Source organism: Ipomoea nil, unplaced genomic scaffold, assembly GCF_001879475.1.
Source record: "Ipomoea nil cultivar Tokyo-kokei standard unplaced genomic scaffold, Asagao_1.1 scaffold1875, whole genome shotgun sequence".
NCBI classification, from domain to species: Eukaryota; Viridiplantae; Streptophyta; class Magnoliopsida; order Solanales; family Convolvulaceae; genus Ipomoea; species Ipomoea nil.
The window spans coordinates 474,497-496,939 of NW_017618303.1; the positions used below are offsets into that span (position 1 = coordinate 474,497).

The 22,443-nt window shown below is 33.3% G+C and overlaps 1 protein-coding gene and 2 long non-coding RNA genes across 3 annotated transcripts; 2 read left to right on the forward strand and 1 right to left on the reverse strand.

The window, feature by feature from the left end:
- Positions 1-8,976: 8,976 nt before the first annotated feature.
- LOC109193412 lies at positions 8,977-9,851 on the forward strand. Its single transcript, XR_002056273.1, has 2 exons — positions 8,977-9,299; positions 9,426-9,851. It is a non-coding gene; the product is annotated as an uncharacterized LOC109193412 (long non-coding RNA).
- A 3,959-nt stretch (positions 9,852-13,810) lies between these two features.
- Positions 13,811-15,370, forward strand: LOC109193413. Its single transcript, XR_002056274.1, has 2 exons — positions 13,811-14,195; positions 15,020-15,370. It is a non-coding gene; the product is annotated as an uncharacterized LOC109193413 (long non-coding RNA).
- A 207-nt stretch (positions 15,371-15,577) lies between these two features.
- LOC109193410 (acetylajmalan esterase-like) lies at positions 15,578-19,990 on the reverse strand. Its single transcript, XM_019344267.1, has 4 exons — positions 19,670-19,990; positions 16,344-16,708; positions 15,973-16,246; positions 15,578-15,859 (listed from the first exon to the last, which is right to left on the reverse strand). The coding sequence occupies exons 1-4, from the start codon at positions 19,959-19,961 to the stop codon at positions 15,729-15,731; spliced, it is 1,062 nt and encodes a 353-aa protein (XP_019199812.1). The 5' UTR covers positions 19,962-19,990; the 3' UTR covers positions 15,578-15,728.
- Positions 19,991-22,443: the final 2,453 nt, after the last annotated feature.

Consider the following 22,443-nt stretch of genomic DNA (forward strand, 5'->3'; position numbering starts at 1 on the left):
AGTACAATTGTTCACAGAGTGCATTATATTCCTCAGTAATAAATCTCCAACTTTTTAAATATGATAATTTCTTTTTAATTTTAAACACATAGTGAGCCTAATCTTTTGAGTTATGTAGAGGTAAACTCTAGCTCAGAAAATGCTACTAATATAATTAACCCCATGTGTTGAGGTTGAGTCCATACATGCATGGGTATTTTAATTAGTTGAGTTAATCTCACACCTTGGGTCAATTAATTGTTGGGAAAAATGTAAGCGAATAAATAATATTCTGTCCTGGCTCTCAAACTCTTGATGCTTTAGGCAAGGTTTAATATTCACCAATCACCATAAACTGATAAATGGCTAAGATCTTTTTATAGTATGTGAGCTTAATCGCTTCGCATTTAAAGAAGGTTATTACTTGAGTTTATGAAATCAGACATATATTGTCTGACATATTTTTTTGTCTCTTTATTACTATATAAGTATGATGTGTAAGTTTCAATGCCTACTCCGGGTGTACGGAGACAGAGATTGCTATATTAACATTTGGGAGTGACGTTGTTGTTGTGAGTCTACACCGGTAGCGACGAATTCTCTTCTATGGTAGTGATTATACCACGGTCCACGTCATACCATTTCTTATTTTCACATTATCATCCTAATTTTTCCAACATTTATATCATTGTTAATATAAATAATAGGTGTAGCGGTGGAAGTAGAAGTTGTACAAAAAGAGAATATTAATTGTATTCTCAAATTCTACACCCTATTTGTATTTTCTTATTTAAATTTTTAATGATGGCATTTTCTTTGGGACTCATTTGGTGAAGATAATTTATCATTTATTGCCACATTAAGGAATCAAGATTGAGAATTTATATGTAGTAAAACTTTGTTAAAAAAAATGAATAATTATTGATAGAGAATATGTCGGAATACCGATTTGTACTTATCGAGCACCTGACTGGACCCGACTCTACATGTGAGGAGGATCTTTTCTCGAACTTCACCGGCCTTGGGTAACGGCTAGACCGACCCGACCCGAAGGTAATTTTCCTCATTGTCTTAATGAGTTTCTGCTCTTTCTCTTATGTGCTCGGCCCCGACCTAAATGCTCGGCTGAGGACCTCGAGACTGCGCACTTGGACCGTGAAGGTGAGTATCAACAATAGCGCTCAAACCAAGCCCAATAATCAATATTCAGTCAAGCATCTCGTTGAAGGTGGATGCTTTTTCTAGCCTCTAGGACCGCCGCATCGAGTGCATGACGGACACGTAGTGTGCAGACTGACCACTCGACATGTGTTTCCTCTAATCTCCTATAAATACCCCAGTAAATGCTTGTTTAGAAAACTTTTGGTTGTCTCTCTTTAGAAAATTTACCCAGAACCTCTGACCTAACTACCCGAGCCTTTGTATGTATATCAATTATTTCATAACTAATATGTATATGTGGGTAAATTTACCACATCAATTATGATGGAAGAATTTTTGAAGATTCATTGGCGTTGAAGAATGAGCATCGTGGACGAAAGTTGTACGACGTGAGTGGCAGTGGATAGAGTAGAGTCGCACTCTATGCTTATCGTGTGATGAAATAAAGAGGAGAAACGGTGAGCTACGTACAACGTAACGTGCCTACCTACCTACCTACCCACCTGGATGCTGGAGCTGGGTAATCACCTAATCACCTCTTTCTTGCTTCATCGTTTTCTTCAAACCCCACTCTTCTTTGTTCACCTCACCGCAACACCAAGCTCCATGAGTCACCACCACCACCACCATCACGCTCCTCCTCCTCCGCCACCACACCCACACCCACACCACCCTCCGCCGCCGCCACACGTACACCCACACCACCCTCCGCCGCCGCCACACGTACACCACCATCCGCCGCCGCCGCCGCACGTACACCACCCTCCTCCGCCGCCACCGCACCATCCCCACGGCTATCAGGATTACTTCCATCCACCGCCGCCGCCGCCTCCTGCCGTCGTCCACCACCACCGTCACGAGCCAGATGGCTGCTGTTCATGGTATGCCAGTTTTTTTTTTTTTTTTTTTTACCCGATTGTAGTCGTGATTTGGAGTTTGTAACTCCACAATCTTATCTTCCTCTGCTCCTTTTATCACCAATTCACTCCCTTTTTTATTTTCATGAAATCCCAGTTCGATTCTTTGATCAGCGCGCGCAACTGTCCTCCAAGTCTGCAGCTTGGTATGTCATCTTTCTATTGCCATACTCTTTTGCTTAATTGTAATTCTTATTTTCATTCTTCTTTAATTTCCTATTCTGTATTTGATGCCTTATCTTTTATTTAATAATTAAAAGCCCATATTTTTCTTACTTCATCTGCAAAATCTTTGCATGTTCGGATGATTAATTAGGTTCAATTCGGATGAAATTATTCTTACTTTTGGTTGAGTTTAGGTATATTCCAAATTGAAAGACTTCTCTTTAAAAAAAAAAATACAATTATTTGACCAGTATTATCTGGCAATTAAGAATACCTTCCACTTAATGTCATGATGTCAACCTGTTCTGTTATAAATCACAAGCAATTCAGGCTCCCCTTATTTGCAGTCAATGTTAAACTACACTTTTGCTGGATTCATATTGCAGCTGATTGTATGTTTAGAATAGATACATACACCCAAGGTTGGGGGGTTATTATATATATAGTTGTTGTAGAAGATTAGGCGATTAACACCCCTCCAGTTTGGATTGGATATGTTTTTGACGCTGTTAATTAAAACTCAAAATTAACCATTGGTTTGAGAAAACCCAAACCCAATTGTGAAGCCAAGGTGATCACAGGTTAAGTGTGATGTTTTTAGCTGTTCAAGTAGTACAGTTCATCAGACTTGGTGAATATTTCATTATATTCAAATGTAATGTTGACTCCACTCATGGTAATCATTTGTGAAGAAGGGTGCATGAGTTGAGTTGGGGCTCGTAGTGAGCTGCACCGACCCTAAACCCGAAACTAAAAAGAATGAATTTGCCTTGAAATGCTGTTTCTGATAAAGAAAATCAACTTGTTTTAGATAATTGGGACACTCTGGTTTATTATCAATCTATGTTTATATAGTTATGAATACTCTTTGCATTTACAATGGTCAATGGAAAAACTCAAGCTTCTGCTCAGCTTTGAGGGTAACTCGTATAAATTAAATCTGATATCAGCTTCTGTCTTTATTGGCTTACAGTTAAAACATTTGTTTTTTGCAGTATGGTAGTTTAACTGCTGTTGTTGTTGTTGTTGGGTGCTACTGTACTGCTTTTTAACAGTGGATTCATCGACTAAATATTGCGGTTAGTCGTCATCATCCATCCATCCATCCATATCAAATTTATTATGTTGTAATCCCTATGTGCGCTACAACTTAATACAAGAATAATATTGTTAGGTTGTATCAGACAAGTATGGTATTATATTGGAGCATTATATTGCCTATGTATGACATGTACCCAATTTAGTATGTTGTTTTTGCGGGTTGACATAACTCTAGTGCTGGGATGATTATATATGTTCAATAATAAAGATGTTATTATGCCCATGTTCCCTGCTTTGCTTTGCACCCCTTCTCTTCTCCGTTCTCAGTCACAGACTGACATGGGAACCAGAAAAAAAAAGAACTAGTATTATGTCTGTAATTAATGACAAATAAGAGTTCTACTACATGTACTCTCAAATCTTACTCCCTCAAATTTACTTTCTGATGTGGCGGGGGCTGATAGGTTATTTTCTTTATGTGGACTGTTGTAAAAGTGTTTACATCAAAATTTTAAATGTGAAAGTAAAAGTAAAGTGTGGAGTAAAAATTGAGAATAGAGAAGAAAGTACATATACTATTTTTCGATAAATAATGTGTGCCATTTTGACGATAAATAATGTGTGCCATTTTGATGATCATCTTTAAAATGTCCCACCTAGCTAGCTTACAAGTTACAACTTACCTAAGAGGAGTTTTTGAATGGTCTCTTCCTTTTGCCCAGGAAACTTCTCACCTTTCTTTATATGAAAAAAGGGTTAAATTGGCCCTTAAGCCAATTGAATAGTGTAATTAGATTTTCTAAGTAAAAATTTTTTATTCAAGCCACCTAAATTGATAAAATTGTTCAATTAAGTTCAAAATTTAGCAGGCTAAATTTTTGTTGTGCTGACACATTTTTTTTTCTTTAAATAATTTTTTTCTTTAGTTATTAAAAAAAAAAAAAGTTACCGACTGTCTGCACCGCCCTCATTCTAGATTTAGAAGACGGCCATAGCCGTCTTCCTTCAAAGGCCTTGGCTATCCATGAATAAGACAGCCATCGACTGTCCGACATGGACAATTGGTGGTTATTTTTATTTTTAAATAATATTTTTAATTTTTTAATAAATAAATAAATAAAATTGTTTTAAAAAATAAAATAAAAAGGACACGTGTTAATACAGTAATAAAATATTTAACCTGTTAAATAAGTTAATTTTAACTTAATTGCATAATTTTACCAATTTAGAGAGCTTGAATGATGTTTTTTTTTTTAATAAAGTGACTTAATTGTACTATCCAGTTGACTTAGTAGCCGATTTGACCCTTTTTCTCTCTTTCTTTAATTGAAAAATGTTGCGTGGGACAAGATATGATTGCAGTTGTATCATTTTGTAAAGGTTTCATACTCCATCCGTTCGAGATTCTTTATTTACTTTGATCCTCATTATTTTTTGATAGGATCCGATCCTTATTTGCTTACAGCAAGGTATACCTTTAAAAAATAAAATATTTCTGTCATTTTAATTTTGCATTTAACTAAGCTTAAGTCTTGACTCTTCAGACTTAAGTTATGAATAGCTATGATTGGACACGCAGTTACAGACTTATCGTATGAGAATTTTGATGCAAAATTTTCAAACTATGCGGCTGCTAGTTTTGAAATTGATGGAGAAAACATTTGATTTAGAGTATGTACAAAATTGGGACCAACAATAGATAGATGTAATAATAACAAGTAAATCACAAGAGATAAACAGAAAACAATAAAAACATTTAAAAAAAAAAAAAGAAAAAAAAAGAGAGCATAACTAGCTAATCTACCTGCCATGAATTGAAGTGTCTGCAATATATATGAGAAATTGATACATTCAACGTAACATGATATAAAATGCCAGTCATATATATATATATATATATATATATATATATATATATATATATATATATATATATATATATATATATATATATATATATATTGTTGAATTCACATGAGAACCACAATATATAGAGGACTGTACGGACTGATTACGGACACACAACAGATTAGTATCATGCATACAACAATAATACATGTAAACATCAGGTTTCGAACCCAGGCTCTATTAATTAACAAACTTATGCACACCACATACAAGTTGTGGCACACGACTACACCAGACTGCACAATCCTCTATAATATAGTGGTCCTCATTTGAACTCAACCCTCTCTCTCTCTATATATATATATATATATATATATATATATATATAGAATAGCGCTCATATGCGGCGGGGTCTTACGGTGCGGCGGTGCGGTCAAATTCCAGAATACACCAACAGTGTAATAAAACACACCCCAATGAAATGTAATAAAACATCACAAAATACACCACATACTCAAAAAAACACACCATATAACTCACCACCCCCAATGGTGTATTTCCGAACAGTGTATGGTGTTTTTACTCACACCTAATGGTGTGTGTTTGGTGATGCAGGGCTCTGTTTACTCTGTTTTGTGTGGTGTATTTTCTAACGTTGATGGTGCATATTTGGTGAACTATTGGTGTTGCCGCACCGTAAGAAATAACCGCACCGTAAGACACTGCCGCACCTGAACCCGCCTATATATATATATATATATATATATATATATATATATATATATATATATATATATATATATATATATATATAGGGTTGCGTTCAGGTGCGAATCGCCCCCCAGGAGCGAACTGCGAACCAACCAACGCACGCCACTTCCAGGGCCGTTCTAGGCCATGTCGAACCGGCGCGAGCGCACAGGGCCCCCAATTTTTTAAAAAAATATTATAGATATAATCTATTATTTTTTATACTTGATAATTATTATTATTATTATTTTTGAATTCATAGATTGGTCTTAATTATAATATAATTGAAAATAAAACTTTAATGAATTGACATTGAAATTTTGGTGAATAATTTTATATTTAAATATGAACAAAAATAGAACTATTAAATTAACTTTTGAATTGTATTCTTTCTTTGTTAAATTTTTATGCATTATATTTGGACAAAAAATTTTAATTACATTTTTATTCTTGTTCTAGATCTTCTAAACATCTATTTTCATCTCGTAACAAATACAATGAAGGTCCAAAATCCAAATTAAACAATTAAACAGGGCCTCTATATTTAATGGAACGGCCCTGGCCACTTGTCCTTCAGTTCATATAAATTTGTTATATGTGCAAGTAATTGGTGCACCTATGCAAGTAAAAAGTGCAGGTAAAGTGCACCTACTTTCCTCTACAAGTGCATGTAATTTTGCCTTGTTAACATTCATTCATCGGGTGCACCTACTTTCACCTACAAGTGCATGTAGTTAGTGCACCTATGCAAGTAAAAGTTCACAGTAAAATCACTTACAAGTGCATGTAATTTTGTCTTGTTAACATTCATTCATCGGGTGCACATACTTATAACTATAGGTGCACCTAGTTATAACTATATGTGCACCTAGATCTGGACACATGGCGTGCGCTGATTGTTTCACAGTTCACTCCAGAGCGCGCCGTTCGCACCTGAATGCGACTATATATATATATATATATATATATATATATATATATATATATATATATATAGGGACGCACTCAGGTGCGAATAAGTGCCCAGGAAGGAAATGCGAACGAATCAGCGCGTGACACGTGTCCAGATCTAATAACTTAAAAAAAAACGCGGTGGCATTTTCGTAAATAATTGAACATCGAAGTGCAAGTAAAATCTCTTATAAGTGCACCTATTTTCACCTATAAGTGCATGTAATTTTGCCTTGTTAGCATTCACTTTCCGCAACCATTCATGCACCTCGGTGTGCTTATAACTATATGTGCAACTATTTATAACTATAGGTGCAACTACTTATAACTATATGTGCACTTACCTTCACCTATAAGTGCATGTAATTTTGTCTTGTTAACATTCATTGATCTGAGTTCAGCGGGTAGTAATACTCCTGAAAACCACTCGCAAACATTCATACACCTAGATGCAACTACTTATACCTATGTGTGCAACTACTTAGAACTATAGGTGCAACTACTTAAAACTATAAGTGCAACTACGATTGATGCTCAGTGTAAATTTTTACTTGCACCTATAATACATTTTACATGCACTTGTAATACATTTTACTTGCACTTCGATGTTCAATTATTTACGAAAATGCCACCGCGTGTTTTTAAAAAATCAGTGTTTCTCATCCATTAGATCTGGACACGTGGTCGAACAAAATCCATTCCTATTTCGCGCCTGGGCGAGCCGTTCGCACCCGAGTGCAACTCTCTCTCTCTATATATATATATATATATAAACTTACGGATTATTATTATTATTATTTGGTTTTCGAACTCTTATAGTGATTAAGAAACAATTGCGCAAAGTCTCACATCAAATTTGATGTGTTTGAATATATATATTTTTTTAAAAAAGTGTATTATTACTCATTATTTCACAAAATCGTCCATTTGAAGGTATGTGAAACTAAAAAACAATAACATACACCCATATGAGATGGTCCTGCTCTGTAGGTATTGCAGAAACAAGAGAAGAATGCACGCAGTTGGACTAGAATTGTTACACGAAACATAGGATTGAAATGTCTGTCAAAGTTCTATTTCATGAAATCCAAAAATGTTGGGCTGATGTCGGTGAAGAATTTAGTCCAGTATCAGGTGACTAAGGGGATTGTTGAGTGGAGGCATGAAAGGCTAAGTCTAATACTCTGCTTTTCGAAAATATGGTTGTTTAAAGAAATAAAGTTGCCCATTGGCTACTAATTATAGCTTTTGATGTAGTGGTAAGCGCTTGATCTGAAGGCTGGGAATTGTCCTTATAAAATTACACCTTCACTACTAATTATATCTTTGGCATAGTGATAAGCGCTTGATTGTTTAAAGTTACACAATCACTATTACTTATATCTTTGACATATAGTGATAAGTATTTGATCTTAACCAAAAAAAAAAAAAAAAATTGGTTTTTGAGGCGTTGAGTCATAAGAAATATGATTATTTTAATCACGATAAGATATTATTATTCGGTGTATATCAGTTCGATCTAATTAAGTGATTTGCAATATTAAGTATATTAATTAGTGTGTATGCTGTTGCATTATATTGTGTGACATGCATGGATGCGCAATAATATTAATTAATATTGTTGTGCGGATTAATTAAGATATATTTAAAAGTTAAGAGTGGTTGGGGGAGGTTGTTATAATATTTGAGATGTGGGGTAAGTTAGAGATGCATGTAACACGAGGCCGGGCACAGTGGATGGATGGACTGCCATGCTATATCGTACATTCGTACCACAAATTAATATCGGCCTACCCAATCAAGTCGATTAAACGATTAGTTTAATAATCACAAGATTTTATGTTGGATTCAAATTGTAAGAACTTATTGATCTTCTTAATTAAGTCAATTTGAACAACCTAGATTGATTTACTTTTTTATGATTAAGATCATAAGTAAGAATTTTACCTGATGTACACTATTGTCTCTCGAAAATTAATATCTATGGTACCTGCTGTTTCTATTGAAAATGAAAGTTGAGAAAAACAAGAGTACGTGGCTCAGCAAACTTGTAGGACTGGTGTTTATTATTTATGGAGTACTATATATATTTATAATCTCTGTACAGCTCAGTTTATCTAATCTGACTTGAACAATTAATTGCTATTTGCTAAGATGTGTTGGTTGAGATAGCTGGGAAAAGAAGCTTCCGCGCGCGGCCATTATTTATTTATTTATAAGCTCATCGATCCATGCATTTTTGCTCAAAACTAGCTTTACTGCCAAACTTACCTTAACGCCGGGCAGCATGAGTTATCAGCAAGCTCCATATGACGCACCTGGCTATGAAGAAGCGCCGCCGACTCACGTCCACCACCACCAACACCAACACCAATATCCACAACCAGCAGAAGGGCCTCCGGCGCCGGGGTATTTTGAACCTCCGCCACCACCGCCTCCTGTCGACGCCCACCACCACCGTCACGAGTCAGAAGGCTGCTGTTCATGGTATGCCTGCAGTTTTGTTTTTTATTTTACCCGATTGTATTTGTGATTTGTAACTCCACAATCTTATCTTCCTCTGCTCCTTTCATCACTAATTCACTCCCTTTTTTAATTTTCATGAAATCCCAGTTCGATTATGTGATCAGCGCAACTGTCCTTCCAAGTCTGCAGCTCGGTTTGCCATCTTTCTATTGCTTAATTGTAATTCTTATTTTCATTTCTTTTTTAAATTTCCTATTCTGTATTTGATGCCTTATCTTTTATGTAATAATTAAAAGCCCAGTGGATTTATGGACTGAATATTGCGGTTAGTCGTCATCATCCATCGATCCATCCATCCATATCAAATTTATTATGTTGTAATCCCTATGTACGCTACAACTTAATACAAGAATAATATTGTTACGTTGTATCAGACAAGTATGGTATTATATTGCCTATGTATGACAGACATGTACCCAATTTAGTATGTTGTGTTTGCGGGTTGACATAACTCTAGTGCTGGCTGGGATGATTATATGTATATGTTCAATAAAAAAGATGTTATTGTGCCCATGTTCCCTGCTTTGCTTTGCACCCCTTGTGGCTTCTCTTCTCCGTTCTCAGTCACAGACTGACATGGCCGGGAACCAGAGAAAGGAACTAGTGTTAGTATATATGTTGTAATTTAATTAATTAATGATAAATAATGTGTGCCATTTTGATGATCATGTTTAAAATATGTCTCACCTAGCTAGCTTATAATTTACCTCAAGAGAAGGGGTTTTTGAATAGTTTCTAAGTTTCTTCATCCAATCGATATCGTACACCAGGGCGTATAATGCATTGTGCACTCCGTCCTGCTCAAAATGACGTTATTTTGTTAAGTTGTGTGGAAAATTGAAGCGACGAACACCGTTTTATGTGTATTATGTTAAGGGTTTATGTGTATTATGTTAGATTATGTGTATTATCATTTAAAAAATGATTATGTGTATTATTTTAGGAGTTTATGTGTATTCTATTATACAATTATGTACACATTTGAAACAAGAGATTTTTTTTTTAAAAGTTAAGAGTTTATGTGTATTATGTATTATGTTAGATTATGTGTATTATCCTTTAAAAAAAGATTATGTGTATTATGTTAGGGGTTTATGTGTATTCTATTATACAATTATATACATTCGAAACATAGAATTTTTTTTTTAGACGTTAACATCAGAAACGAGAAACGAAATTTCCAAACAAAAAAAAAAAAGATATAAACCAACGTCGTTTTGGGCCAGGATGCACAATGCATTGTGCACCCTAGTGCACGATATAATTTGCCCTCTTCCTATTGCCAAGGAAACTTCTCACCTTACACAGCGTTTGGTTGGAGGGATCGAATTTAAATTTCATTCCCACTTAATTCCCACCTAATTCCAAATGCCACTAAATTTCTTAGTTTGGTTGGAAAGAATTGCAATTCCTTCATTTTCATGGAATTAAAATCTCATGCCCCCCATTGGGATTTTAATTCCATGGATCTTGGGAAGAAAAAAAAAATAATGATGAGACAAAATTACCCTCCCCTTTTTTACCCTAAAATTGATGCCTGATAGCAACAATGGACATTTTGGACTTTATATTACTTATTTTCTTTCAATTCCCATGTATACCAAACATTGGAATTGAAATTCCCAGTAATTTTATTCCAGTAATTCATCTCCCATGGAATTGTAATTCCTTTCCCACGTAATTCTCTCCTTCCAACCATACGCCTCATTATTTCTTGGAAAATGGGTCAAATTGGCCCCTAAGACAACTGGATAGATAGTGCAATTAAGTCTAAATAAAAAAAAAACATTTAAGCCTCTTAAATTGGTAAAATTGTTCAATTAAGTCTAAATTGACTTATTTAGCAGGTCAAATTTTTGTTGTGTTGACACATGTACTTTTTTATTTTATTTATTTATTAAAAAATGGCCACCAGCTGTCCTCGTTCTAGATCTAGAAGACGGTCTTGGCCGTCTTCCTTCGAAGGCGGTGGTTGTCCTTGCTGGACAACCACAACTGTCCATGAAGAAGATAGTCACCGACTTTTCGCGCTGCCGGTGGTTGTTTTTTAAATAATATTTTTAATTTTTAATAAATAAATAATATTAAAAAAATAAAAAAAACATGTGTTAACCCAACAAAGATATTAAGCATCTAAACAAGTCAATTTTGACTTAATTGAATAATTTTACAAGTTTAGAAGACTTTAATGATTTTTTTTTTTAATTTTTTACTTAAAAGACTTAATTGAACTATCCAGCTGATTTAGTGGTCAATATGACCCATTTTCCTTTTTCCTTTAATTGAAAAATGTTACGTGGGACAAATTATTTACATTATTTTTTTGATAGGATCCAATCCGCATTTACTTAGAGCAAGGTATACCTTTAAAAAATATAATATTTTTGCATTTAACTAAGTTTAAGTCTGGACTACCAGGACTATGTGGTCTAATGGTATCCGGGTTGGACTTCCATTTGGAAGGTTGTAAGTTCGAGCCTCAGTGGAGGCGTTATTAGCTCTTTGTGTTTCAGTAGGTTGAGAAAGTATATGAACAGATACTACAATGTAATAGAGCTAGTACCATTCGAAAAAAAAAAAAAAGTATATGAACAGATACTACAATGTAATAGAGCTAGTACCATTCGAAAAAAAAAAAAAAGTTTAAGTCTGGACTCTTGAGACTTATGCACCTAAGTTATCAATAACTTTGATTGGACACGTTACTATAGACTTACGGCATGTTTGGTTCACGGAATGAATTTTGAGGGAATAAGAATATTATTATATAAGGAATGGAATAGGTGAGGAATAAGAATACTATTGTATTCTATTACAGTTTGAGAATTTTGATGCAAATTTTCAGAACTATGCAAAAAAAAAAAAAAAAGAAAAAAAAAAAGAAAAGAAAAGAGCATAACTAGCTAATCTACCTGCCAAAGTGTGTCGGTAATATATATGAGAAATTTATACATTCAACCAAACATGATATAAAATGTTTATATATATATATATATATATATATATATATATATATATAAACTTACGGATTATTATTATTATTTAGATTTCAAACTCTTAGTGATTAAGAAACAGTTGCGCAAAGTCTCACATCAAATTTGATGTGATTGAATACATTAAAAAAAAAAAGGTGTATTACTCATTATTCACAAAATAATCCATTTGTAGATTGGTATGTGAAACTAAAAAACAATAACACCCATATGATATGGCCCTGCTCTGTACGTATTGCAAAAACAAGAGAAGAATGCCGGACTAGGATTGTTACACGAAACATAGGATTGAAATGTCTGTCAAAGTTCAATTTCATGAAATCCAAAAATGTTGGCCGGATGTCGGTGAAGAAGAGTTATGTCCAACACTACTCTGATCTACTTCTTGAAATGTGGTTGTATAAAGAAATAAAGTTGCACATGGGCTGTTAATTAATTAATTATAACTTTTGATGTAGTGGTAAGCCCTTGATCTTAGCAAGTGGTATGAGATGGTGTAGTGGTAAACGCTTGATCTTTAGGCTAGAAATTGTCCTTATAAAGTTATACCTTCACTACTAGTTATATATATCTTTGGCATGCATAGTTGTAATAAGTGTTTGATCTAAAGTTACACATTCATTACTAGTTATATCTTTGACATTGTGGTAAGTATTCGATCTTAACAAAAAAAAAAAAGAAAAGAAAAAGTGGATCTTTGTGGGCTGAGCCATAATAAATATTATTATTTTGATCACGGTTACGTTATATATCAGTTCGATCTAATTAAGTGATTTGCAATATTAACTATATTAATTATTGATTGTTGAGAGTGCAGGGCTTCCATGTCTACTTTTAATGATTGCATTGTTAGTTTAGTTCCTAGATCAGTTAATGTTATAGCTCATTCTCTTGCTACTGCGGCCGTTTCACATGCTAGCACTTTATACTAGAATTCAGTCCATCCTAACTCTATTTCTGCTTTATTATATTAATGCATGTTGCGTTTTCCTTCAAAATAATTAGTGTCTATGCTGTTGCATTGTGTGACATGCCTGGATGCGCAATAATATTGTTATGGGGATTAATAAAGATATTTAAAAGTTAAGAGTGGTTGGGGGAGGTTGTCATAATATTTAGGATGTGGGGTAAGATAGAGATGCATGTAACACGAGGGCAAAGTGGATGGACTGCCTGCCATGCAATATCGTACCACAAATTAATATCATATCCTACAATTAATTTAGTAAGTACAAGATTCTAAGTTTGATTCAAATTATAGCAACCTATTGGTCTTCTTAATTAAGTCTCTCTAGATTAATTTACTTTTCAGAGAAAGGTCACAAGTAAGAATTTACTGGGTGTACACTCTCTCTACGCGGCCCCGCTCAAAAATTAATATCTATCCTGTACCTGCTGTTTCTATTGAAAATGAAAGTTGAGAAAAATAGGAGTGGCTCAGCAAACTTGTAGGACTGGTGTTTATTATTTACTATATAAAATCTCTGTACAGCTCAGTTGATCGATCTGATCTGACTTGAACAATTAATTGGTAAGGTGTGTTGGTTGAGATAGCTGGGAAAAGAAGCTTCCGGCGGCCATTATTTATTTAAAAGCTCCTCGAACCATTTTTGCTCAAAACTAACTTTAATTTACTGCCAAAGTTAACGCCGGGCAGCATGAGTTATCAGCAAGTTCCATATGAAGCACCTGGCTATGAAGAAGCGCCGCCGACTCTCGTCCACCACCACCACCAACACCAATATCCACAACCAGAAGAATGGCCTTCGCCGGCGGGGTATTTTGAACCTTCGCCACCACCGCCTCCTCTTGTAGAGGCCCCGGAGGACGAACACCACGGTTTCTGTTCGTGTTTGCAACGCTGGTATAGTATACATCTATCACACTAAATCCTTTCCTTTAATTTACTTTACATCTTATTTTAATTATACTCTCATCTATTAATGTAGGTGGTCTTTAATTTGAGACTTTTACACCCTACTATAATACTATGGGAGAATGCATTCCTTTAATAATTATAAAATTCATTACCTTTTTACTTATCCATATTTAAACAATGGAATCAAAGATAAGGAAAAAAAAAAAAAAACAAAATCACTATCCAAGCACTAAATATGAAATTTTATTATATATATATATATGCTAAGGATCTTGTGAGAACAGTAAAATATGAGAAAAATAAGAATCAATCTCAGTCTTACATGGTAAAAATTTGATAAATCTGATTAGATTTTTTTTAAAAATACGGTGACATTTTTGTAATTATCATCACTTCACTATACAAACTTGAATACTTAAATATGCAATTTTTAACAACTAAATATGCAAATCTGGTAATTTTATAAAATCAACGAAAAAAATTAAATTTTAAATCTAAACTGTAAATGCTAGATCTTAATCACTAATTTTTTTTTTTTTTTTTTTTTGCAAGTGCAATCTTTTAATATAATATTAAATATGCAAAATGTTAATACTAAATGTGCAAAAATGTTAAACGTGCAAAATATTAATACCGTGCATACCTGAAAAAGTTTGAGAATGGCAGATTAATACAGAGTAATAGATATCAAAATCTATAGTAAGATGTAAAAGTCCCAAATCAAAGACACCCTAAGTTTGATATATGGATTCATTGGGTTATGCATGGGTCATATAATTAACAGTACGTACCATAAATGTCTTATGCAGTTTGAGTTTTCTTCTTTGCTGCTGGTGCTGCTAGCTAGGCAACTCCGCCGCATATATATATATATATATATATATATATATATATATATGCATCAACCAATTCAATATTGTGATTGTATTTGACTATTTGTCGTGTGTGGATTTTAATTCGGAAAACCTCGTGTGGCATCGCATCAATCTTCCTAATAATTTAATTATTGTATCATCACTTTGCTTAGCTTGCATTGTAATGCTGCTAAAGTTATATATATTGTACTGTGTTAAATTCTTCTAATTATTTTTACTTTTCAAAATTTTGAATTGAATTAAACTTGTAATTTCAGGATATGAGAGTCATGTATGTTCTAGCTACCCACTCAACTATTCTTTCAAGGAAAAAACATAATAAACTAAAAGCGGAATAATATTTATTATTATTATAGGTCCAATATAATATATAGTTGGAATGGGCGACAATATAATATAATAAGGGACCTATTTATTTATGGTATTACATTAGAAACACTGAATTTTCGATAACTAAAAGCGGAATTATATTTATTATTATTATAGGTCCAATATAATATATAGTTGGAATGGGCAATATAATATAAAAAGGGACCTATTTATTTATGGTATTACATTAGAAACACTGAATTCTCGAGAACATATTGGGAATGACTATTCGTGATATGGCACGGTTAGCTTCCTGGGTTAATTGTATGTCGTCTCAGTGTATGTATTGATGTGGGTTTGGGCAGGAGATCACGCCAGTGGCCCCACATTCTTTGTTTCTGTCATAGTTATATTGCCCTCCACCGGTCCCGCAACAGGTCATGAATAACCTATTTGGGTCGAACCCTAAACCGTACCACATACACGCAATATACAATTCCATCAATATATATATAATTATGGATCGATCCGAATGAAGCTGAATTAAAAGTGATTGAAAAATATAATGAGGAACTAACCAAGTAAAGGCGCGCGAGCAAGAAACGATTGGAAGGCTGCGTAGTAGTCGGCGTAAAGGATGACGGCGTCTGGAAATTCCTTTCTAAGCGATCCCAAAGCTTGTTGGAGATGGTTGTTTTTGAAGGCGATAAGGTTGTTGATGCTGCGCAGACATCCTAGTTCATCGTAATCTTCACGATTCTTGGCCCCGAATCGACTCAACAGATTAGGAAAACATCCTGAAGGAAATGTCGCAGGTACTACGATACGCCTGCCACCCACCTGGATAACTTCCTGCATGTACGTTCAATTCGTATGCAATATAATGGTTCGTTAATTGGGATTTGGGACAGAAAAAAAAAAAAAAAAAAAGTACAACAAATGTACATACTCTGACAGCGTTGATAACAGAGGTTGTTATGTCGGGCACATACGCCGCCACTTGTTGAATGGTTTTTCCTTGTACTAACGCGAAACTGATGTCATTTCGTCCAATCTCACCGACGAAAAACAGACTTCCCTTTAGCCTGTCTTTACAGTCTGAGGGGTGAGAGCAGATGGAGGAGGAGAGGTAAGTTTTGAGCCAGTTGATCTGTGCACCAAGAGGGACGGTAATATTTGGGATAACAACACCTTTTTGTGCTAGGAAACCAATATCAAGTGCAGTACTGCCGGCCACCGCGAAATTCACACCGTTAGTGAAGGAAGCATTCTTGTCCAAGTAGGGATTTAACAAGGGGAGCCCAACAGCTCCAGCTGCATGCGTTGCCATTAATATTAAACATATATACATACATACATGCATGAAAACTGAATATTCTTCCTCCTTGCCTATTTCAATAATATAAATAGGTAAATCACAACAGCTCAACAATCCATTAAATAAAATGATGAAAATCCAATGTCCACAAACAGTCAAACAGACAATATATTACTTTCATTCTTTCCAAAAGGTTAAACCCAACCCTAAGGGCCTCCACACCCCGACCCGACAGAGCTGCTGGGGGGTTGTAAATCATGGTAACTCAACTGAACATAAATCACAGAAGCTAGACCTTTGCTTACTGGGTACAAGGAGCCCCTCACCTTGAGAGGTTGCTCCCACACTGCCGCTGGTGAGACTCGATCTCTGGTCATAATTATATTACGCTCCGTTTGAAAAGTAGGAAAATGATTTCTGGAAAATGAGTCATTTTTTCCAGAAAATATTTTCCTTTCTGGTGTTTGGCTACACAACGGAAAACTGTCTTTGTATGTTTGGTTCCGGAAAATGAGTAGTATAAACTTTAGTAACGGAATATTCTGTTAACTATTTATTATTTTTAACTTACTCATTAATATTAGAATTGACATAATTATTAAACATATACTACGAATATTTTAAAATGTATTAAAAGTATATATATATATATATATATATATATATATATATATATATATATATATATATATATATATATATATATATATATATATATATATATATAAAATTTAACATAAACTTTGGTCATATAATTAGTCCGACTAAATACATAACATTCAAAGTTAAGCATTAAAGATTATAACTTAAGAACTTTAAAAATCATTTGATTTTATGCATTTAAAAAAAAATTAGGTTAAGTTTTTTTTTTTTTTTTTTTTTTCGTTTAATTAATCTTCTTTTGATTAGAACAAAACTTAATATTATATTTCAATTATACTTTTACATTATTGGTATGATTTAGGCCGTTATGTTATCAATATTTTTTGCATGTATTTTTATAATGATACAATTGTACATTACTTTACAAATATTATACTATTTTTTTTTTTTATCGGACAAAATTGTTCTTACATCATTGTTAGACCTGCGCGACCTAACTACAAAGTTGTTGATCATAAATACAATTACACTTGGGCTCTAAAACGGTAAGATCATTTTCCAAAGAATTGACAATGTTGACATCTCATTGGCTCCAATTGAACAAGTTTATACATCAAAATTTTATCAATGCATGAAAACTTCTAAAGAAATTTGTAAGTTAATTTTTACTATATCATTATACCAATATCAATTGTAACTATATATTTTGAATTATTTATTATCATCCTCTATTGACAGGAATTGTAACAATTGTAATTGACAAACTCTCAAAATAATTTGTCTCAATAACAAATGTAAATAAAATAAAGAATCAATAATTTCATTATTGTTGATGAAAAGTATGTACACCACTTTATTACTCTTATTAAATTAAATAAATTAGTATTTAGAACAAAAAATAATACATATGCATTTAATTAATTTAGAATTAGATGTCTATAATGCCTTTATTTAAAAAAATTATTCATTATAAAAAATTTAAAAGAGATATAATTTCAGTAGTTATATTATTATCTTTATTTTCTACCGTTCAAAGATTCATTACCTTCAAATTATTAATTTATTATATTCACTACATTGTCCATGGTATTCTTTTTACATTATCTTGTAATTAAATATTAAAGTTATAATACAAAATATGTTATATATATTTATTTACCAAGTATTTTATACAAATATAATAAATATTAATATTTTGTTCAATACTTTCACATGATAACCTACGACACACATCTCAAAATGCATGAAACATGTAGGGGAAAAACTACCACTATCAAATATTAATAGGTGCTTGTAAGATAAAGAGTTAATAATACAACTAAGATCTCATCATATACACAACAAGTCAAATCTAAAGCTTCCTACACCATAATCTCATTGCATGATGAATCCATCTATGTTACCACCCGTAACTCAATTGCACGACACACTACCAATAAAAAGAAAAAAAAGAAAAAAAAGAGAGGACATGTACTGAAGATGAAGACAATGATATAATGCTACCCAAAAGAGAATTAAGAAGAATTAGAGAAATTTAAATCAAAAGTAATATTCATTTAGACTAAGTATTTAGACTACCGTTATTACAAAATTGCAAACATTTATTTTAGTGATAATATAATCAATCTCTCATATATTATCTTGCATTTATATACTTTAAATTACCGATTTAAATAAACAAAATCAATATTTATTTACTTATACATGAATATCTCCGATATGAAATTGCATTGATATACTTTGAAATATTTATTTAAAAAAATTATTGGGCATTATTCTATTCGCGCAAAGCGCGTAAAAGAACTAGTATATATATATATATATATATATATATATATATATATATATATATATACTACTTACACAGTAATATATATAAAATATTAACATTTTAAAAAATGTAATTTTTTTTAATTTTTAAATACAAAAAAAAATATTATTTATATACTTTATTGTTTTTAACTTTGAATTAAAAACAAAACTTCGGACCGGCCCGCCAACCCGCATGGGGCCGACTTTGGTTGCATGAATTCTAGCCTGCGAGTTTGTTGGGCCGACTCCCAAAAGTCCGCAAAAAATTAGGTTCAAAAAAATTTTACATGTGCATTCCTTGGAAAATGACTTCCCAAAAATAAAAGGGAAGTCATTTTCTCCCAAAACATACATATTTTCCTTTAACTAATACATCATTTTTCATTGACCTCATTTTCCCCCCTCTTACCAAACACTGAAAACTAGGAAAATATTTTCCGAAAGTCATTTTTCGGGTTTTCAAACGCACCCTTAATAGTGCAGCTAGCTGGATTGTTTTTTTATTTTTTTTTGTGAAAACAGCTAGGTGGATATTCGCTTACCAATAAAGTCAATGGTAAGGCGGCCATCGGACCAGCGGCCGGTAGGCCTGCCGGGGAAAGTTATACCGTAGGGAAGACGAGCAGCAGGCAGGGTTGGACCAATGTCACCCACTCGTATCAAGTTTCCGGTGTCGGAGAGGGAAGCACCAAACTGGTATATGCTACGGAATGGACATACTACTACTTTTTGGTTCTCGTTCTCCACAGCAGAAGCTACCTCATAAACCAGTAGAAAACATAGGATACAACACTTTAAGGTTAAGGATAATGGTAAACCCATAAGGCGGAGCATCGCAGGATGTACGCACTGCGGCACGGTGTTCGTTTGCTTTAATAGTTTAATTTATAGATGGAGAATTGGAGAAGATATGATGCCATTCTTTCCTATGCACCCTAGCCTCATGGAAATTTTTTTGAGCAATAAATATGCTATGGCCGCCTATGGGTAGATGGATTAATTAACTATGTAAAAAAAATATATTACAACTTGATCTGATGAGACACTTCTTGATGGGGGGCAATTATGTTCACGTTGCTATTAGTTACAAAATTGATTAGCTGTGGTTTAATTACGTGAAAATTGGCTAGTCTCCACTAATTTATTTTTTTTTCAACATCAAATGCATACACTCAATCGTGCAAATTGGGGTTTGAATTTGACTCCATGTACGCAGAGTTGTATCACGTGTTAAATTTTAGAATGTGTTAGGTTGGGACTAGGAATCAAAATAAGAATCAAATACTTAGTAATGGTAATGAATTTTGATAAAAGCTCCTGACGCGAGGTGCTATGTTTTCTGCAGAGACCTTGGCTTTATTTTGAATGTTTGGCAGTAGGGTGGAATTGGATTGATTACTATATCAATTTTGATGTTTGGTTATGTATGATGATATAGTGGAAATAAAAGTTTTAAAAATACAAAAAAAAAAATAAAAAAAATTAAGACAATTGATCCTAATATAATGACATCCACAGCGCTAATATGAACAAAAAAAAAATTAAAACAAAAATTTAAAAGCATTAATTCAAACTTAAAAATCAAATTACCAATATAAGATGAAATTATACCTTTTTTTAATTAAAGAATGTGGTTCTTAATTGGGAGGGTAATCAAATTCCATAATTGTGTTTTTGAAAAGTTGTCAACCAAACAATAACTATAATTTTGATTCACATGCATTCCTATAAACCCATAAACCAAACACACCCTTAAAATTATATTAACTAGATTTATTTCCTCATAAACCTAAAGTAGGGGTATGAACTTCAAGATATAGGACATGTTAGCTGTTAGCTGATTGGGTTAATTTGAGGGTATAACTAGTTGATAACATTAGCTGATTGTAGAAAGGTGTTTGGTAAATTAGCTGTTAGCTGATATGTGTTTGGTATAATTTTTTTTTCTCAAAAAGCTAATTGAAAAAGTTGTTTTGGGTATCTTTTTTAATTTTAACATTTTGAAGTACAAAAGCTAATTAACCAAACATTATATTGATTTTTAAACCAAGTCAAACAACTAATAGTGGTCAAATAGGCAAAATTAGTCTATAAGCTAACTATTTTACCAAAGATGACCATAACTTCAATCGTTATGCTGTGCAACCGTGTGCACCATACATGGTGCACACGGTTGCGAATGACGCTGTTTCACTATGGTGGAGTAACGGTGTCGTTAGTCGCACTGTTTTACTCCACCAATCATTTTTTTTTTTAACTCCAATCGACGGGATTTCCACCATTTTCGTTGTGGATATATAGTTCAACAATTCTGGATATATAGTTCATTAATTCTGGATACATAGTTCACTAATTCTGGATATATAGTTCATTAATTCTGGATATATAGTTCAATAATTCGGAATATATAATTCATTAATTCTGAATATATAGTTCATTCATTCTGAATACACAGACGCAGTGAACTGCCATAAGTCAAAACAGAGTGCCAGTAACCGGTGTGGATATATAGTTTAATAATTCTGGATAATTATATTTCATTAATTATAGATATATAGTTCATTAATTCTGGATATATAGCATAGCATAACGCCGTTAACGGCAATCGAAAATGATTTTTTTAAGTCGAACGCATAGTTTTTAATCAAAATGACGCCGTTTTTGCAACCGTGTGCCCCATGCATGGTGCACACAGTTGCACGGCATAATTTGCGCCATAGCAATCGTTATGCTGTGGAATCGTGTCCACCTTGCAAGGTGGACACAGTTATATGTTCATAATTACTGTACTATATGTTCATAATTATAAAGCTATATATTCATAATTTTTGAACTTCATATTCATAGTTATTGAACTCTATATTCACAATTACAGAACTCTATATTCATAAGTACTGAACTATATGTTCATAATTATAAAGCTATATATTCATAATTTTTGAATTTCATATCCACAATTACTGAATCTCTATATTCATAAGTACAGAACTATATGTTCATAATTATGTTCACAACTCTATGTTCATAATTATAGAACTATATGTTCATAATTTTTAAACTATATATTCATAATTATGAACAGTTTTGGAACCGTGTCCACCTTGCAAGGTGGACACGGTTCCACAACATAATTTGCCAGTTTGAATCTGTAAATTATATCGTGCACCGCGGTACATAATCGATTATGCACAGTGCATTAAAACGACTTTGTTTTGTTTAATGAAAAGAAACGGCATCCGTTCTGCACCCTTCCGCAAAAAGTAACTCTGTTATTCAGTTTCATTTTGTATACACTGCAGTTTCAGTTCAACACAAC

What these genes read in the sequence shown, in the direction of transcription:
- LOC109193410 (XM_019344267.1), bottom strand. Translation starts at nt 19,961, where the DNA reads ATGCTCCGCCTTATGGGTTTACCATTATCCTTAACCTTAAAGTGTTGT. An exon ending in CCTTACCATTGACTTTATTG is followed by an intron (nt 16,709 to 19,669) that starts GTAAGCGAATAT and finishes CAACGCATGCAG; the next exon opens with CTGGAGCTGTTGGGCTCCCC. An exon ending in TGCTCGCGCGCCTTTACTTG is followed by an intron (nt 15,860 to 15,972) that starts GTTAGTTCCTCA and finishes GGTACGGTTTAG; the next exon opens with GGTTCGACCCAAATAGGTTA.